This window comes from Ctenopharyngodon idella, chromosome 5 (assembly GCF_019924925.1).
Source record: "Ctenopharyngodon idella isolate HZGC_01 chromosome 5, HZGC01, whole genome shotgun sequence".
NCBI lineage: Eukaryota > Metazoa > Chordata > Actinopteri > Cypriniformes > Xenocyprididae > Ctenopharyngodon > Ctenopharyngodon idella.
In genome coordinates this window covers 19520812-19540411 of record NC_067224.1, presented here as the reverse complement: position 1 = coordinate 19540411, position 19600 = coordinate 19520812, and the positions used below count along the sequence as shown (strand labels likewise).

At 35.9% G+C, this 19600-nt stretch overlaps 1 protein-coding gene across 5 annotated transcripts; it reads left to right on the top strand.

Annotated features, from left to right (window-relative positions):
* The first annotated feature begins 461 nt into the window (after positions 1-461).
* On the top strand, positions 462-19367 carry rufy3 (RUN and FYVE domain containing 3). Of its 5 annotated transcripts, XM_051894391.1 has the most exons (19): positions 3718-4496; positions 6816-6875; positions 8610-8783; positions 9132-9249; positions 9333-9434; positions 9535-9658; positions 9821-9885; positions 9996-10061; positions 10152-10221; positions 11103-11195; positions 11376-11459; positions 11598-11765; positions 12946-13043; positions 15474-15593; positions 17323-17446; positions 17543-17619; positions 17713-17737; positions 17845-17922; positions 18553-19367. In XM_051894391.1, exons 1-19 carry the CDS (start codon positions 4319-4321, stop codon positions 18694-18696), a joined length of 1968 nt encoding a protein of 655 aa, XP_051750351.1. In that variant the 5' UTR covers positions 3718-4318; the 3' UTR covers positions 18697-19367. The 5 variants fall into 5 exon arrangements, with proteins under 5 accessions (XP_051750350.1, XP_051750351.1, XP_051750352.1 ...); XM_051894390.1 differs by lacking the exons at positions 3718-4496; positions 6816-6875 and adding an exon at positions 462-956; XM_051894392.1 differs by lacking the exon at positions 6816-6875 and having other exon boundaries at positions 3723-4496.
* Positions 19368-19600: the final 233 nt, after the last annotated feature.

Here is a 19600-nt window from a genome sequence, read left to right as displayed (position 1 = left end):
CCTTGAAGTATTATGTCAATTTAGGTATTTTTTCAGTATATCTTGTTCACGTTGTTGTTTTAACCTTTGTATTTTCCGATTTTTTGTGCTCCACTATCGTAATTTCTTTCGGACATTTTGCCGCTATGCCGCCTAGCAATAGCAGTGACGTAATGAAAATGATTGACATGATTTGATCAGCAGCTGATTGGACAGATGTGACCCAAATGTCACATCTATCCAATCACCTGATTTTTTAATGTTTCTTATGGGCCAATGAGGGTCTTTTTTTGTTCGCGCTGTAAATTAAAAAAAAAAAAAAAAATAGCCTGGCCAATCCGGGGCCCCTGCACACGTGGGGCCCCTAGGCTGCAGCCTAGGTAAGCCTGTGCGTTAATCCGCGCCTGCCTACAGTATACTGTGACGTGGTTGTGAAGTTGTTTGTCCTCCCGCTATTTTAAGGTCGTACTGATGCTGTCGCTGTTCCTTTAAATGCTCTCACTCTGCTGATCTTCTACGTCACACCTATGACCAACATTTTTTATTTCTTTATTTTTTGGCGGAGAATTTAGAAACAACACGGCTAAAAGGCGCCGAGTCGTAATGTATAACTATCCTAAAACAGTTTTGGATAAACATGAGTTTGCTTCACACGAGAGCTCAATGGGATGACGCATAGTGGTCACATGAATTTGAACTGAAGATGGCGGACCAGAGCTCAGAAGCATCGGAGCAGCACAACACTGAAGTTTCCGAAACTTTAGTGTCATCTAATGAATTTCTCAAACCCCACATGAAGGACAGCGATGGACATACAGTCAACAGTCCAGAGGAGTCGCTTTCTCCGGCCTCGGTGATTTACTTTAAGGAGGCGCTAACTTATAACTCAAGTATACAGTTTACCAAGACGAGCTCTTCTCTTCCTGCACCAGTGCGCTATGAATTCCAGATTGAGAAGACTAACAAGAAAACAAGAAGTGAGTATATCGTATGATCGTCTGCATTATGTGTTTATTTAATAGGATGTGATGGTGTCTGCTTCTCTTGAACATGTAGCAATATTTGACAACCTAAGCCTTGTGTTTCAATGTCAACAACAACACTGCACAATGACAGCCACTGCAGCGTTTATGCAAGCTTGCATTTTGCTGTTCAGTTTCAGACTCTTTTAGAATGGTCGTTTTTCTTGAATTTTTGACTTAGAATTCATCAGCAAAAAATAATACACCCATGGCACAAACTGTCATCAGCTCGCATTAAAATAACAGTATGGATGTAGATGAATATTCACAGCCTTAAAGGGACAGTTTACCCAAAATGAAAATTCTGTTATCATTTACTCACCCTCAGGTTGTTCCAAACCTATATGAATTTCTTTCTTCTGCTGAGCACAAAAGAAGATATTTTAAAGAAAATGGGTAACCCAACAGTTGATAGCCCCCATTGACTTCCATAGTATTTTTTTTTTTTTTTCATACTATGGAAGGCAATGGGGTCCATCAATGGTTTGGTTATCCATGTTCTTTAAAATATCTTTTGTGTTCAGCAGAAGAAAGAAATTAATACAGGTTTGGAACAACTTGAGGGTGAGTAAATGATGACAGAATTTTCATTTTTGGGTGAACTGTCCCTTTAATGTACAGTTCAGATAAACTCTTAATCTTTGAGGTCATGTTCATGATGAGGACTAATGCATTATGGCTTTAGTCTGGCGAGAGTGATTGTCAGAAGGTTGTTTATTAATTGCTAGTGAGCTTCCTACCTTGGCAGCATTTTTGGGTTTCACACTGGAAACGGTTGGAATGTGCATGTGATACCCAAAACTGCTGTCTGTGTAGGCTGTCACTTGGTTTTCTGTTTTTAAACATTATTTTGCAGTGTAACAGTGATAATTTTGTGAACCCTCTGATGTATGGTGTCCATTACACTGAACAGGTATTTTAAAGGCCATTTTTAATAATTCATGTTGTGATGTTACATCCAAGTCACCCATAATTCTGTCCTTTTTATGTCATTGCCCACATCCAAATAAGCATGCTGCAAAAAGTTTAGGTATTCGGTAGGAATCAGGATTAAGATATGTAGAATAAGGTCATGCAGAATAAGGTATAAATATGTGCTCTATAAGTACTAATAAACAGCCAATATCCTAGTAATATGCGTGCTAATAAGCAACTAGTTAATAGTGAGAATTGGACCCTGAACTAAAGTGTTTACACAGTTTGCTATCCTATAAATCCACAAGAGCTGAATAGCTGTCACATTTGAGAAGATGAAAAATAGAAAATGGGACAATTGAGAATGTCAGGGTTATGCTATGCAAATGTGCTATTTGTAAAAGTGAAAATATTCTATTTTGGATGCATTACAGTCACTTTGTTTTAATTTATGGCAACAAATAAAAAAAAATAAACTGGAAATTTCATCACTTTATTCAGTTGCAGTGGACTGAAGTGCAGCTTTCTCTAAATGCACACATTTGAAGAAATGAAGGATTGGAAATTATTATATTCTTGTTTTGTGGAAGAAGTGAAAATGAAAACAAAATATATATTTTCTTTCTTTTGTGATTGCATGCTTCAGAGGGTTAAATCAGACTAATATATCCCATTGTCTCTTTGTTGTTTATTGCGTTGTGAATTAGCAATCCAGTATTATGGTTCAATATCTGTAATGATATATCTCACTAAGAACGGTATTACTAAATTATGTGACATTGCTCTTGTGTTTAAATTAATTTTGTATTTTTTATTTACATGCCTAATTTTAGAGATACAACACTACCATAAAAATATTTGGGGTCAGTAAGATTATTTTTTTAAATAATTTTTTGAAAGAATTCTCTTATGCTCACCAGAGCTGCATTGATATGTTCAAAAACACAATAAAACTGTAATATTGTGTAATATTATTACAATTTAAAATCACTGATTTTTATTTGAATATATTTTAAAATGTAATTTATTCCTGTGATGGCAAAGCTGAATTTTCAGCATCATTACTCCAGTCTTCAGTGTCACATGATTCTTCAGAAATCATTCTAATATGATGATTTGGTGCTCAAAACATTTCTTATCATTACCAATGTAAAACAGTCACGCTGCTTAATATTTTTGTGGAAACCGTGAAACATTTTTTCAGAGGTCTTTTCATGAATAGAAAGTTAAAAAGAACAGTATTTATTCAAAATAGAATCTTCTGTAACATTATAAAAGTCTTTACTGTCACTTTTGATAATTTTTTTTGCATCCTTGCTGAATAAAAGTATTAATTTCTTCAAAATAATTAAAATAGTTAAAATTGAACGGTAGTGTATATCAGTACACAAAATGTGTTATAAATGTATCTTTTTATGCATGAGTGTTTTCTTTTGTAAATAATTAATGAGGTTTGAATAATAGATAACTTCTAATATTCAAACCCCATTTTACATGACTTTGCAAATGAGGTTCTTTTTTCAGAGGCATTGATTTAAAAAAAAAAAAAAAAAAAAAGCTACCTCATCATATTACTTATACTTTTACGACACCACCCCAAATGATCAGTAAAGATAGTCAAGCGTTGAGTATCTGTAGAACTTTATGATTGGTTCATACACAGTTTAATTTTACACTAAGTGCCATCTTGCTCCTCTTAAACATGCTGTCCAGTAAACAGCAGCTTTGTCAGCAATGTTCTGGTTCTCAATCAGTAGGGCTTCCATACTTCTCTTGTTTAGCATGTGGATCATTGGCAACAGCTCACCCCCCACATCTGACAGGCCTCTCGGGAACTGTGCCCCCTCCACCATCTGCTCACGTGACTCCCACAATCCTCCTCAGCATCACAGCAGCCATCTTGGTCAACACCCTCCCATTTGCAGCGCATGCAGCCAATCCTGTGAATGCAAGCAGCTGGGCTGTAAGGGAGGGAGGGAATGAGAGAGAGAGAGAGAGAGAGAGAGAGAGAGAAAGAGACATCTCTGATTGTAGCTCTGCTGAGGCTCATACAGCATCTCAATCCCCTGGCTTTGCTGAGCCAGAGAGCACTGAACCTTTATTCACACGGAGGATTTTAGCTGTCGTTGCTCATTCGCAAGACGAGGCCGTTGAGCCACAGAAGAATAGCATCCTTTCGGCCAAGTTTGGCGTGGACTGCTGGTTGATTTTTTTTTTTTTTTCTCTCTTCTTTGTTTTCTTTGTCTCTCTTGTTTTCCTTTCTCCTTTGTGCTGGAGAAGACTCTTACTTGGACTGGATTTTTAAAAATAAGTCATCATTTCTATTCCCTGCACCTGACTCTTTGCTGACGGCCGCCATTGTAAGTGTTGTTGTCGTCGCAGCAGCTATCAGCTGAGTCACCATGTCTGATCTGACGCCCCAGAGCGAGGCCCCCACCCCCACTACTGACAAGATCACACAGGCTGCCAGAGAGACCATCTACCTATGCAACTTCCGTGTGTCGGTGGATGGCGAATGGCTGTGCCTGCGTGAGCTCAACGATATCTCGCTCACGCCAGACCCCGAGCCGGCTCATGAAGGTAGGCGCGCACAGCATCACTAGGCCTCCGTTGCTCTTATCGTACTGGGCGGTGCTGGCCCAACCTTCCACCATCATGCTCTCAGCGTTCCCGCAGGCCTGCCTGGAAGTGTAGTTTTTATGGAGCACAAGTGGTTGTGAAGGTTTGTTTCCCACTGAATGATTTGAATGAAGCTATTCATATGCTGTTTTGTAGTTAAATTGTCAAATTAAATTGTCACGTTGAACAAATTAAGTTTGTGCATCACACAGTTGGGAAAATCCACCAGAATGAGAGTCCCTCCAATGAAATAATAAAAATAAATCAATTTTTGACAAACTGTAACTCTGTTTAGACTATTAGTGTCATTGATTGTAAGATATTTGGATTCTTGATCATATATATTTTTAAATGACTATAAAGGCCTGTTCACACCAAAAATGATGAATGTAAAAATAACTTTAAGGATAAATATATCAATGGATTGTAACATTCTTTTCTTAGAGCTTCTCAAGCTCTTAAAAGTCAGATTGATTCTGATTCTGTTAATGTTTTTTTATTGTTCATCAGTTGGAAAAGATATTTCTGAAAGTAATTCCAATGATATTGTTCCTCTGTGTGGTTATCGAGATATAGCTGTGTTATGGACTTCCCTATTCTCATAAAATCAGAATGATTATATCATCCTTGGTGTGAACAGGCCTTAACAAATGATTTAATATAGTTTGATATTTTTAATAAAAATAAAAGGCGTTTTACAAAATTGCTTACATTTTGTTTTTTATTTATTCACTTATGTAAAGAAAAAAATATAAGGCACTATATTGTTTTTTAGAATAGTGTTGACTTGTGGTCAGAGCTCACAATTGTTTTGCTAATCCACTGCATAACTGGAAAGTCACGGCTTACTGTGCCAAAGGTTGAAAGAGGACATCAGGAAACACAGTCATATAGACGCAATACTGTTGCCTTGGATACGGGCCTGAGATTCCTACTCAATCAAATGTCTTGAAGGGATGTGATCAATCGGCAGTAGAGAGATGCGACCAACCAGAATCCACATGTTAATAGCGACAGTTATCTCAGTGTTCTCTGTGCATTGGGTGAGGAGGAAGCAGGCATGTAGCAAAACAAGGAATAGAAAACATTGTCTGATAAGGTCTGTTTACACATTTGTCTAGTAGTTTGTTGGTTATACATTTCCAAGAATTGCATCATCTTTGCACAGTGTGACTTATTTATCTCCTCACTATCACGATGCAATAAACATTAGATTTTAATTTCACATCAGATTCCAGAGCCAAATGAAGTCAAGACAGTATGTTTTCTCAGAGATTTCTCCAGTATTTTCTTCATAGGTGTTTTATAGCAAATGTTCTCTTCAATTAATCCATTGCAAATCAGTCAGTATTGATTAGTTGCCTTTTTCTTTTGATCTGTTTCACTGCATGCAGATGTTCTTTGTAATGTAGTTGATGTGCGCTGCCTCATTAAGTGTCAATTATGGTTTGATTTCATTTTTGTTTCCCCCCCCCCACAGCTAAGCGACATAGAAGATCTTAAAGGGATAGTTCACCCAAAATGAAATTTCTGTCATCATTTACTCACCCTCATGTTGTTCTTAATCTGTATGACTTACTTTATTCTGTGGAATATAAAAGAAGATATTTTGAAGAATGTTAGTTACCAGTTAGTTTTGCTTACCACTAACTTGCGTTGTATAGAGAGAGAGAGAGAGAGAGAGAGCGAGAACACAAGACAATTTCTTAAAATATCTTGTATTACAGAAGAAAGAAAGTCACACAGGTTTGGAGTGACATGAAGGTGAATAAATTACTATACTAAAAACTATCCTTTTAAAGCTATAATGAATGAATGTTCTCAACAAAAAGGATATTATTTCTAGTGATGTGGATAAAGAGGAAATATTACATTCTTTCCTGAGGCCTTCTGTCAAACAAATCGGTTTAGATAAGATGTCTTCCAGGACAAGAAGAGTATTATTTGAGCTCCTTTGTCTAGTGTAGTCAAATGACTTCATAGTAACTGTCTTCTGATCTAGAATTGCTGACACATTATAGTGGCTCTTAATGACTATCAACTCTCCTGTTGCTATTATTAGTCTCTGTTATGGTGCTTCTGAATTTATTCACTAGGAAGATTTTTGCGCTAATGTATGACAGTGAGAAGAGAGTGAGCTTGGCTCTGTACATAAGAGTCTACACCCGAATATACATCCAACATGATGTGTCTTGTTGTTGCTTTGGTTTACTCCCATGATGTGCATGACCCAATCCTTTTCTGCTTTTTTTTTTCTTTTTTCCATTGCCTTTTGCAAAGACTCATGGGAGGATTTCACAGATTTGGTGGAGCAAATGCAAATGCTTGATGAGTTTAAAGGTGCGTATGGTGGCATCACTCTCCCTAGTCCACCTCATCCCCGCCTCGGGCACCATCCTAAAACCACAGCAGGCGCGGCCGCGCGGCCCTGTCTTTACTGAACCAGCCTCCCTGAACAGCACATTTGCACCACAGCTTCCAAAGCTTTACCTTCTTCATATTCTTTTGTTGTTTTCTTTATCTGTCTCTCTTTCAGTGTCTTATCTCCCTTCCTGTTTTTTTTTTTTTTTTTTTTTGGTTTGATGTTTCCGTCAATAGCTTTGTGTCTGTGACTTTTTTTTATTGCTAGCTATCTTTGTAGCTAGCAAAATATTTGGCTACCCATTTGGCTGGATTGCTCTTGTCTGGCCTGTTTTCTTTGGCTGCCTCACTGCCCCACCCCATTCTCTGGCTGATTTGACTTGTTTATCGCATGGTTTTACCAGCATTCATGCTATCAATTATCAATTGCTGGTTCTTCAGATTTAGAGCCTCTAAAAGACATTACATGTTTATGTTTCAGAGACTTCTTATATCGATTAAAACAATCTCTTTGTCCTTACAGAGACAGACTTTGTTTTTTGTAGTGTGTGTAACCTTTGGCTTGATATACTCTTTCCTGTGTGAATGTGTGAAGCTACACCAAGAAGGTCTTTCGTTCACACCTGTTGAAAGCTATCTGTTGGTTTCCGTGTTAATTTCATGGCCTTGGAACGTCTTCATTTTTGTCTTTGCATTAGTGATTCAATACAAAATTATCAAGGTCAGTTGACGTCTTAAAGGGATAGTTCGCCCAAAAATGAAAATTTTGTCATCATTTACTCACCCTCAAGTTGTTCCAAACCTGTATACATTTTTTTGTTCTGCTGAACACAAAGGAATGATATTTGGAAGAATGTTTTTAACCAAGCAGATATCGCCCCCCATTGACTACCATAGTATTTTTTTCCCTACTACCCTACTATGGTAGTCAGTGGGGGGTGAGATCTGCTAAAACGCAAAACCAGAAGAGTAATGAGACCCTTCCTTCCTTCCTTCTTTCCTTCTTTCTTTCTTTCCTTCCTTCTTTCCTTCCTTCCTTCTTTCCTTCCTTCCTTTCGCTATGTAAATACACTGAGATGATGAGAAATTTGACTAAATGCCAAATGAGCTCATCTCGGCCCATTTATAAAGTCAACTCAAGGAAAACTCATGTTGTTTTTTTGTTTGTTGTTGTTGTTTTAATCAGTCTTTCTCTTTCCCATCACTGTCCTTATAAAACCGCTATTGGCTAACAGACATAGATTAAGAGTCGTGATGATGAAATGATTGCACTACTGTGGGTGTGCTTTGGATCAGACAAGGGTGAGGCTTGAGAACTGAAACTCGAAATTGAATTTATCAAAAATTGATTTGCTGTAGTTTATGTAAGTTGTGATACATTGTAAGGTTGGATTGAGATTGTCCTGAAAACAACAGCAAACAAAAAAATTATCTATTCTGTCCCTTTTATCTGAAAATTTGATGATTGTAATGTTGGAATGAATTCAGTCCGCATCTGATGCATTTCAAATTGCATCAACCAGAATTTCTTTATTTTTTTTTTTTTTTTTTTTGCCAGATTTAGAGGAAACCATGTAGTTGCAGTCAATGGAAAGTTCTCTAATCCAAACACATATACTGCTCATATCAAGTTAAATACTGTGTGTAGGAGAAGTCACAGTGAGAGAATTGTATCATATCTAACATAAAGTTTGAATTTCTGTTTTACTTCAGATCCCAAGGACCCCATTGCCATCGAGAGGCTTAACCTGATGAACATGGCCAAGCTGAGCATCAAGGGCTTGATCGAGTCTGCACTGAACCTGGGCCGCACGCTGGACTCAGACTATGCCCCACTGCAGCAGTTTTTTGTCGTCATGGAGCACTGCCTGAAACACGGACTTAAAAGTAAGCGGAAAAAATCCCAACCATAATTCCACTTTCCACAGAGTAATCTCTGGTCATCATTTGTGTCTTTTACGTAATAATAACATGATCATCTGTTCATTAATTTTGACAATTACTGATTGCACAGTACTTTGGTGTGTTGTGTATACAATTTGTAATCCTGTAAGTACAGTATGTTTTGTTTTGTTTTGTAATGCTTAACCTTGACAGTTATTGTGCAACTTCACAATGGTTGGGACATTTAATGTATAGTACAGTGAAACCAGGTCTTTAGCAGGTTTATTTCTTTGTCTCAGTCTGTCTCCAGGTTTTTTTTTTTTTTTTTCTAAAGATCTCCTGTTTTTTTAGGTAAGAAGACGTTCCTTGGTCAAAATAAGTCTTTTTGGGGCCCTCTGGAGCTTGTTGAAAAGCTGACTCCAGAGGCTGGTGAGATCACAGCCAGTGTCAAAGACCTTCCTGGGCTCAAGTAAGGAAACATCTTCAACCTGAACGTGCTATTTATTTTATGCATGCTGTGTTTTGAAATATGAAGTTGTTCTTTTATCTCAGAACCCCGTTAGGAAGAGGCAGAGCATGGCTTCGTCTGGCCTTGATGCAGAAGAAGCTCTCAGATTACATGAAGACCATCATCAACCGAAAAGATTTGCTCAGGTACAGTTCCTGCTTTTGGCCTTTAATATAAAAGCTGTAATTGTGGTCTTGCAATCCAGTTTTGTAAACGTCTTATATTTGCTGTTGTTGTTTTCCTCAGTGAATTCTATGAGCCAAACGCTCTTATGATGGAAGAGGAAGGAGCTGTGATCGCTGGGCTTTTGGTGGGCCTGAATGTCATTGATGCTAACTTGTGTATGAAGGGAGAAGATTTAGACTCACAGGTTAGTTACTTTTGACTTGAGCAATGAGCAATGGAAGGCAACAGAAATGGAAGAGAGCATTATCTTTGTCCTTTTAATGTTATTCTTCAAAGTGTGCTTGCCAAAAAGTGAATTTATTTATTTTTTTGCAGGGTAATAAGATCTCATTTACTCTGTTTATAGGTTGGAGTCATAGATTTTTCCATGTATCTGAAAGATGGTGCGCACAGTAGCAAAAGCACAGAGGGGTAAGTCTATGTTTAACTTCTTCAATTGAAGCTAGTTGTTTTAGGCTGACAGCTTTTGCACTTCTTGTGAAAAGATCAGTGCTTCCTCTAAAGCTGCTCTTTGCTTGCAGCGATGGACAGATTACAGCTATTCTTGACCAGAAGAATTACGTGGAGGAACTGAACAGACATTTAAGGTGCAGTCACTTTACCCAACATAGATCTTGTGGGTTGTGTTTGTAAGAATTAGCAATCTCACATTGTCAATCTAAATTCCCCTTTCCCAGTGCGTCAGTGAATAACCTGCAAGCCAAAGTGGATGCGCTGGAAAAATCCAATACAAAACTTACAGAGGAGGTGGGTTTTAATTTATAACCTAATGGATTACTGAAGTTGTGGGAAATACATGACTGATAATAATTTAAATGAAACGGAACTGAATTCACACTACCGTTCAAAAGTTTCTTATGCTCACCAAGGCTGCATTTATTCGATCAAAAATATAGTAAAAACAGTAATATTCCTAAATTTAGTATTACGAAATATTAAATGACTGTTTTAAATATAATTTATTCCCATGATGGCAAAGCTGAATTTTTAGCATCATTACTTCAGTCTTCAGTGTCACATGATCCTTCAGAAATCATTCTGATATGATGATTTGCTGCTCAAGAATTTTTCTTCAGAACAATTTCTCATTATTATCAGTATTGAAAACAGTTGTGGTACGTAGTAGTTTTGTTGAATCTTTCAGGATTTTTTGATGAATAGAAAGTTCAAACAAACATTATTTATTTGAAATTGTTAGGTAACACTTTACAATAAGGTTCATTAGTTAAACATTAGTTAATGTATTAACTAACATGAACTAACCATGAGCAATACATTTGTTACTGTATTTACTAATCTTCGTTAACGTTAGTTAAAATAGTTGTTCACTGTTTGTTCATGTTAGTTCACAGTGCATTAACTAATGTTAACAAGATTTTAAAAATGTATTAATAAATGATGAAATTAACAATAACAAAGATTAATAAATGCTGTATAAGTGCAGTTCATTATTAGTTCATGTTAACTAATGTTAACTAAGGAACCTTATTGTAAAGTGTTACCGAAATGGAAATCTTTTGTGACAATATAAATGTTGTACCATCACTTTTGACCAATTGTCTTTTCTGAATAAATGTATTAATTTCTTTCCAAAAAATATAATAAAATAAAATGTTCTTGTTATTTAGCTTGCTGTCGCAAACAACAGGATTATCACTCTGCAGGAGGAACTGGAAAGAGTGAAGGAGGAAAGTTCTTACTTAGTAGAGTCTAGTCGCAAGGTAAACAACATTGTGTTGAACCCACAGCAATATCATTGAAGTACTGACTGTTAACAATCATTCAATCAAACAACAATGATTGACTGCATGTTACTCATTATTTAAAAGTAAACCACAAGCTTACTGTTTTGTTTGTGGCTTGCTCTGTGGTCTGATATTTGACCTCTGTTCCTCCTGAAGGCAACAAGGCCAGATGGTACTGCAAACGGTCAAGTGCTTGGAGAAACTCGCAAACAGCTCAAAGAGGAAACTCAGCTCAGACTGGTGAGTAAAACATTAATGCCTGTGTGTGTATTACTCTCTTCATCTTCATCTCTGATGTGGGGTCTTCAAAGAATCGAGTCAGAGTTCTTTCGAGGAGAAGTCTTAAGAACCTGTGTGTGTGTGTGTGTGTGTGTGTAGGATGTGGAGAAGGAGCTGGAGGTGCAAATAGGGATGAAGCAGGAAATGGAGTTGTCCATGAAGATGCTAGAGAAGGACATCTGTGAAAAACATGATGCTTTGGTGGAGCTCAGACACCAGTTAGATGACCTGCGTACACTCAACCATGAGCTCTCTGTTAAGTCGCAGGTATGAGAGACACATTTTTATTACAAAACAAGCTTCTCACAATTCACAGGTTTAACACAGGAGCTGCTTCTCAAGTCTCAGCAAAACATGCTCCCTTTTTTATTTTTTTATTTATTTATATAGACAGACATACAAAAGCAGTGTAAGCAGCACCTATTTATTTTCATTCCCATATTAAAGGGTAAGTTCACCCAAAAATGAAAATTCTGTCATTAATTACTCACCCTCATGTTGTTCCACACCCGTAAGACCTTCATTCATCTTCAGAACACAAATTAAGATATTTTTGATGAAATCTGAGAGGAATATGACTCGTCAATAGACAGCAATATAACCACCACTTTTATGGTCCAGAAAGGTAGACATTGTTAAAAAAAGTAGACATTTTTGTGTGCAAAAACAAAACAAAAATAACCACTTTATTTGACAATTTTTCCCTGTCAGTCTGTTACGCAGTTGGCACAGTGAACGCATTGACAGGGAAGAGGAAAAATTGTTGAATAAAGTCGTTATTTTTGTTTTGGTTTTGCGCACAAAAAGTATTCTTGTCAGTTCATAAAGTTAAGGTTGAACCACTGCAGTCACGTTGACTGTTTTAACAATATCTGTAGTACCTTTCTGGACCTTGAAAGAGTTGATTATATTCTGGTCTATAGACAAGTCATATACCTCTTGGATTTCATCAAAAATATCTTAATTTTTGTTCCGAAGATGAACGAAGGTCTTACGGGTGTGGAACGACATGAAGGTGAGTAATAAATTACAGAATTTTTGGGTGAACTAACCCTTTAACAGGTTACTCTATGGTGGAGTGACAACATTGTCACTTGATTTGTCACTGCCAATTTAAAGAAGAAAATAGACATATGGTTCAGAGTCACATAGTGTGCAGAAAACTTTTAAAAATGTACTACTGTAAACTAAATACTTTTTTTACAGACTTTTTATGAATCAACATAAAATAATGGGGTAAACTAACCATACATTGTTTAAAAATGCAGGACTTTATATTCATTTGTCTGAATCTGGCTGCTGCTTCAAGTGGCTTTTATGTGCGGAATTGTTAGTAAGATTATGAACATTACAACTGCGTTAGTACCAATTTCATCTAGTGTAGCAAAGCTACATTTATTTTGGATGCAGCATGTTATTGGTGTGTGTTTGTGTGTCTGGCCTGTAGAGCTCAGAGACCAGCGCAAAACAGAAGAGTGACATCATCAGCCGCTTGGAGGAGAAAACAAACCAGATGGGGAGCACTATTAAACAGCTGGAGAGCAGGTGAGAGAGTCTAAGTACATCAGCACAGCATTTACACCTGACATGGATACTATGAAACAAAGTCTGAGAGCACTAGTGAAAATGCCTCTTGTTGAAAATCTGATTTAAAGGGATAGTTCACCCAAAAATGAAAATTCTGTCATCATTTACTCACCCTCAAGTTGTTCCAAACCTGTATAAATTTCTTTGTTCTGCTGAACATGAAGATATATTGAAGAAAATTTGTAACCAGGCCGTTTTGGGGCACCAATGGCTACCATAGTAGGAAAAAAATAATATGGAAGTCAATGGTGCCCCAGAACTGTTCTGTTTCCCACATTCTTCAAAATATCTTCTTTTGTGTTCAGCAGAACAAAGAAATTTATACAAGCTTGGAACAACTTGAGGGTAAGTAAATGATGACAGAATTTTTATTTTTTGATGAACTATCCCTTTAATTTACCCTTTTTCATTACAAATTTTATTATTAGCATCATAATTCCAGTGCTAAGTTAAATTGCAAAGGAAGAACATCTGACTGTCTTTACAAAGTCAAATGATTAATGTCAATTTTTATTATTTGATCCGTAACCCAAAAGTAGTCTTGATTATTTTTTTATTTTTATTTTGAATCCCAGATGTTATGCAGATATGATAGAATACTGTGGTAATGCTTTAAAGTATGTAATACTAATACATTTTTTTATATATATTTTTAAATTTTTGGTAATATATTATGACTGAACATTAATTAAAGAACAATTTATGTATTTAATATTTATGTATTGTATATATTTATAAATTAACATTAACCCACATAATGCTTTAAAATGATTTATAGTTAATAATATTAATTTAAAGTTAACACATTGAACCTTATTGTAAAGCGTTACCAATTTTTATAGCAAATGAGAAACTAGATTTTGAATCATAGATTTTCAATGTGGACTTTTGGATCCCACTGTTTATAATAACAAATTTCCAAGGATGTATTGTTCAGGGTGGACAGATTTTCTCTGATCGGTGAACAAGAATGATCATGACAGAGAGAAAGTGTGAATCAAATATATAGAACACTAATAAGACAAGTCCACTCTTTTCTGTTTCAATTCTTAGAGAAACATTGCTACCTCCCAACAGTCTGTTTCTGCAATAACTTCTGCTTTCTGTCTTCTCTTAATCCCTTCTTTGCTTTTACCTTTTCATTTGACATGTGTTGCATGCTCATTCTCTTGTGTTTCTACTCATTTTTCCTGAGCAGTGAGAACGACATGGCTAAACAGGCACGAAGCTTGAACACAGCTGCTGGAAAACTCCTTCAGAGGCAGCAATAAAATGATCGCAAACACCGGATAGTTTCCAAAAAAAGCTTAAATTAAAGAAAAAAAAAATCAGATCTTCAGTTTGATTTCGCATAACATAGATGACTAGGGTATTTATTTTATTACTGGGTTTCAGATCCATTGCCGTTATTTTGTCTTGAAACCGGACTGAAAACTACAGTTCTTGCTTCTGTGTCACTCCTCATTTTTCAATATTGTACGCCTGATCCAGTGCTCCTGTCTCTAGTCTCCCTCTGTATGTTTTAACCGAAGTAAAATGCAGCTGTTTTGGCCAATCTTAGATCAAAGATGGCAAACATACATTTTAAGTAATGGATATGCATCTCTCTTATATCTCTACTTCTCAATACTGAAAAAAAAGGATAGCAGGATACTTCTCAAAGTTGGTGCATTATAAAAACCATAAAACACTTCAGTCCAGCACGGGGAAACATTCCTAACAAAAACGTACAATCGTTTTATACTCTATATGATAGTATGCAACATCATATTATTCGGTTAATTTCGGTTAATCTCTCAAAAATTCTTGGACCTGAATATTTTACCACCTTGTTTAAGTTTGATGATGTTGAGTGCTTTGATGGATACCCAAGCAAGACAAATGAACTGAATATGTTTTTCAGGCATATTCAGGAGGTTATGTTAGCTTTATTTTGCAAGAAATGATGTTGAGTGCAAGATTGCGTGCCTGAATTATTTTACAGCTTATTGTAAACTTAATTGAAATCTGAATTTGATGCAGTGGTAGTTGATGCCAAATGTCAAAGCTTTGGAAAGATGTTTGTGACACCAAGCTTTACAGATTCTGCAAAATGTCTGGATGATGAAATCCTCTAAATTGTGAACGGACTGAAGTGTATGTAGACATAATATAGATGTGAACTGTAGTACAAATATAGCTTAATAAAAAAATCAGACACTTTCCAGACTACTTGGCCTTCTTGAGTACTTACAGTTTCTGCTCTAGTCACCTTTCCTTCTGTCCTCTCTAGCTGTCTAAGTTCCTCCCTCAGTCCTTTTTTATGCTTTTATCATCTTCATTTTCCATGGCTTTTAGTTTAGTTAAGTTTTCATTTCACCTCATTAAGTTAATGTGGCCCAAATTCAGATGTAAGAAGGCAGAACGTGAGCGAGACCTGGCGGATGAGGCCAATCGACTCTTCAAGCAGGAGTTTGGGGACAAGATTGAGAGTCTGCAGCAAGAGGTGGAGCAGTTACGACGGCAGAGGTACTGAGATTTACTGTTGTGATGTTACATATATAGTGGTCAACCAAAATGTTTTGTTTCAGTGGCTAATATCTAGAAAGCAAAAGATCTGGTTTGTTATTAGTTGGTTCATTAAGCATCATGAACTAACATTGAATACTATTTTTACAGACCTTATCCATCCAGGTTAATGGTCATTTCTACATACACATTACTGTTTGGGGTTAGTCAGATTCAAAAATATTAAGCAGCACAACTGTTTTCAACATTGATAATAATAAGAAATGTTTGAGAACCAAATCAGCATATTATAATGATTTCTGAAGGATCATGTGACATTGAAGACTAGAGTAATGATGCTGAAAATTCAGCTTTGCATCACAGAAATAAATTACATTTTTAAAATATACAAAAATAGAAAACAGTTATTTTAATTTGTAATAATCTTTTACAATATTACTGTTTTTACTGTATTCCTGATCAAAAAAATGCAAAAAAATATTGTTAATTCAAATATAAATTTAATTACAAATATAAATAGAAATTTTATTGTTATCATTATTTCATGGTACCTGATGGATTAACTAATTGGTAACGAATTGATACATATCATACATTTAACAATTATAACAAATGAGATTAATATAAATTGATGGAAATAAATTTATATACAGTCTAAACTTAAAATTTGTCACTGATCTTATCATAGGGCTTTATCATTGCTTTCCTGAACCCTGTAGAAATATTACGATTCTATCAGATGATTGCACAGCCACGGATAAAGTGGATATTACAATCACTGTCTCACGAAAATGTGTTATATTATGTTGTGGAAATTCCGAATACTAATCTGACTTCACTACTGACAATTCGAACAACCTCCAGTTGTCGATATAAAATAATACAATACTACAGTACCAATACAGTACTACAGTACAGTACTACTACAGTACCTTCGGGGTAATTCCCATCCCGAATATAATTCAATACAATACTATAATACCAATACAGTACTATAGTACCTTCAGGGTAATTCCTGTCCTGAATATAGTACAATACTTCATTACCTCGAGGTAATTCCCTTCTTGAATACTTCTAATACATTTCCAATACTTTGAGGTAACTCCCCTCCTGAAGTAAGGTGACGGCGTCCCGTCAAGAAGCTATCACTACCTCAATCACACATGAGCACACAGGTCTTTAGCATCTGTACACTCTCACCGTCCTTCTCAGGTGTACGCTGGTCTGACACAGGATCATTAATACTAACTCAGAGTATTACAGCCTCACCCCGAGGGTGACTCTATAGTCTTCAAACACTATCACTGTCTCTGCTGTGGTCTTTTGAAGGTAGAATCTTTAGTACTTCTATTCCTCAGCTGCGCAGCATATACCTGACACAACTTTCAAGTTGCTCTTTGCAGAAATTCAGTTTTATTTACGTACGGAAGGCCACTGGTCACAACAACCGAGTGAGTCTTAATGAATAGAAAGATACATGCACATTTAAGTCTTACAGTTGAGTAAAAATCAATGTCTTCTTCACTGTGATTTGTTCTGGTGATTGGTTTGTAATGATCTGAGCTAATCATATGACTTTTTGGGTAAGTGTATGGTCTTTGACCTGAGCATCCTTAGTCTGCATTTTCTGTACATTTCATGTTAAAAATACCCTTTTGACCACTTCTGAGGCCATTGCATAAAATATTTCTATCACAATTAACAAGCCCTTATCTTTCTTGTGTGATAGATGGCTTTTGGAACAAGAGCTCAGGAAATGGAGAGAGCATCCTGGAGGCCACACTCCTGAAGCTCTCTTAGGAAAAACGCCTCCGCAGAGAGACATGAGGCAGCACGGGGAAGACATCAGAAAAGTGAGACCTGCTTTCTACCTATAGTGCCATTCAGTTGCTTTCTCTTTATGTAGAGTGTGCTGTTCCCTGAAATTCAGTCTTTTTGTTTTTATATAGGAGTTAGAGTCTGTCAAAAAAGAAAATTCTACATTGCATACTGCACTTGAGGATAAGTCAAGTCTAAGTTCCAGTTTGTAAGTCTATCTTAAATGCTGAACCAGTTGCGTAAAACTGTAATTATCTACTTCAATGTTATCAAAATTAAACTAAAACTGACTTTCTCTCAGGACACTTTCACAAGAAGATGAACAGGTACATTTGATCAGTAATTTTTCTATTACTTTTTTTTTTTTTTTTTTATCTGAGCTGTTCCCTTTAATAACTTATTTTTATATTCATGAATTTCTCTTATTTGATAGGACCAGCCTCTTTGTAAAGATGCTGACCTTTCTATCTGCCCGATGTGTGAAAATCAAGACTCCTTGACTACACCCAAGGTACCAAAGCAAAGCAATTCTGTCCTCATTAAGCAGATTGTTGCTTTTTAATAGCACTTCATTATTAAACTACACTACCATTCAAAAGTTTTTGGTCAGTACATTTTGTTTTAAAGAAATTCATACTTCTATTCAGCAAGGACACATTAAATTGATCAAAAGTGACAGAAAAGACATTTGTCATGCTACAAAAGATTTCTCTTTAAAATAAATGCTGTTCTTTTGAACTTATTAATCAAAGAATACTGAAAAAAAAAAAATCAGTTTACACAAAAATATTAAGAAGGGATTTCTGTGATGTAATGACTTCTGAAAATTCAGCTTTACCATCACAGGAATAACGTACAATTGAAAATATATTCAATAATAAAACGGTTATTTTAAATTCTAATAGTATTTCACAATATTAGTTTTACTCTATTTTTGATCAAATAAATAAACATACATTACATTACACATACTTATGACTGGTATTGTACTGTTTTTCCTCAGTGGCTAAAGCACAACATAATGCATATTAGGCACTGTTGCCATTACATTACTTGTAAGGAACATGATCGTCAGCATCAGAACTATGGAACAGAACTGTTTTACAAGTGCATTAGAGGTGTGTCTTTTTAACCCTTTCAGAGGCAATGCAAGAACTGCAGTGGCGTGTTCTGTGAAAACTGCATGGCTAATGAACTCCCTCTGCCCTCCTCCATCAACCCTGAACACGTGTGTGACGTTTGCTACTCACAGTTACTGCAGCAGTACGGGTCCTCCCCATCCTGAGGTCAAGCACATCTCTAAGCACAGACTGTCCTGTCAGTAGCTTTAACGGTTTATCAACGGAAATGGTGCTGTACAAAAATTGCATATCGCATCCTGGATCATCAATCAGTATCGGGCATCTCAATTATACAACTTATCTTTTTTTTTTTTTTTTTGCATACATTTGCCAAAAAGGGATGATTTTTACAAGCTCTTTGTGGGAAATGCTTTAAGAATGATTGTTTCATGATTTCATATAATTATTGGGGATGAGTGAAGCTGTCCACCAAGTGGATTTATGCAGTTATTGCATTTGAATTGTCTCCATTATTCAATATTGCAAGTAATAATACGATAACATAATATTGATATCTTAATAAAAATAAAAACTGACTTAGGAGATGATTGATTGTAGACAGGATAGTATTTTCAGCTTTTTGAAAACTACAGTACGCACTGAACAAGGCACATACATTAACATTTTAAACGCTTGAGTCAAACATTCATAAATTGTGCAAAAAAGATACAATTCAGACAAAACGGCATATTATGGAACTTGTCACAGAAGATTGTAATTACACTACATTAAAATGTTATTAAATAATGTAAAGAGATAAAAGGTAGTTTTTTGCCTGCCATATAATGTATTTTATTCTTATTAGCTAAACAATAAAATTGTATTATAATGTGGATTCTTCAGTCTAAATCTATTTTATACATGATCAATATATAAATGCATGAAAATACATTTATGGCAGAATTAAAAGTTGGTGGAATGTCTTGGTATGCCTGGGATAAACAGCATACTTATCTTTATTGGAAGTGCATGAAGGGTTTCACAGTCACAAGTACAGCAACAGAACAGGTACTTTTTTAAAAAAAAAAAAAAAAACATTGGACACTTCCAATACACATGATTAATCTG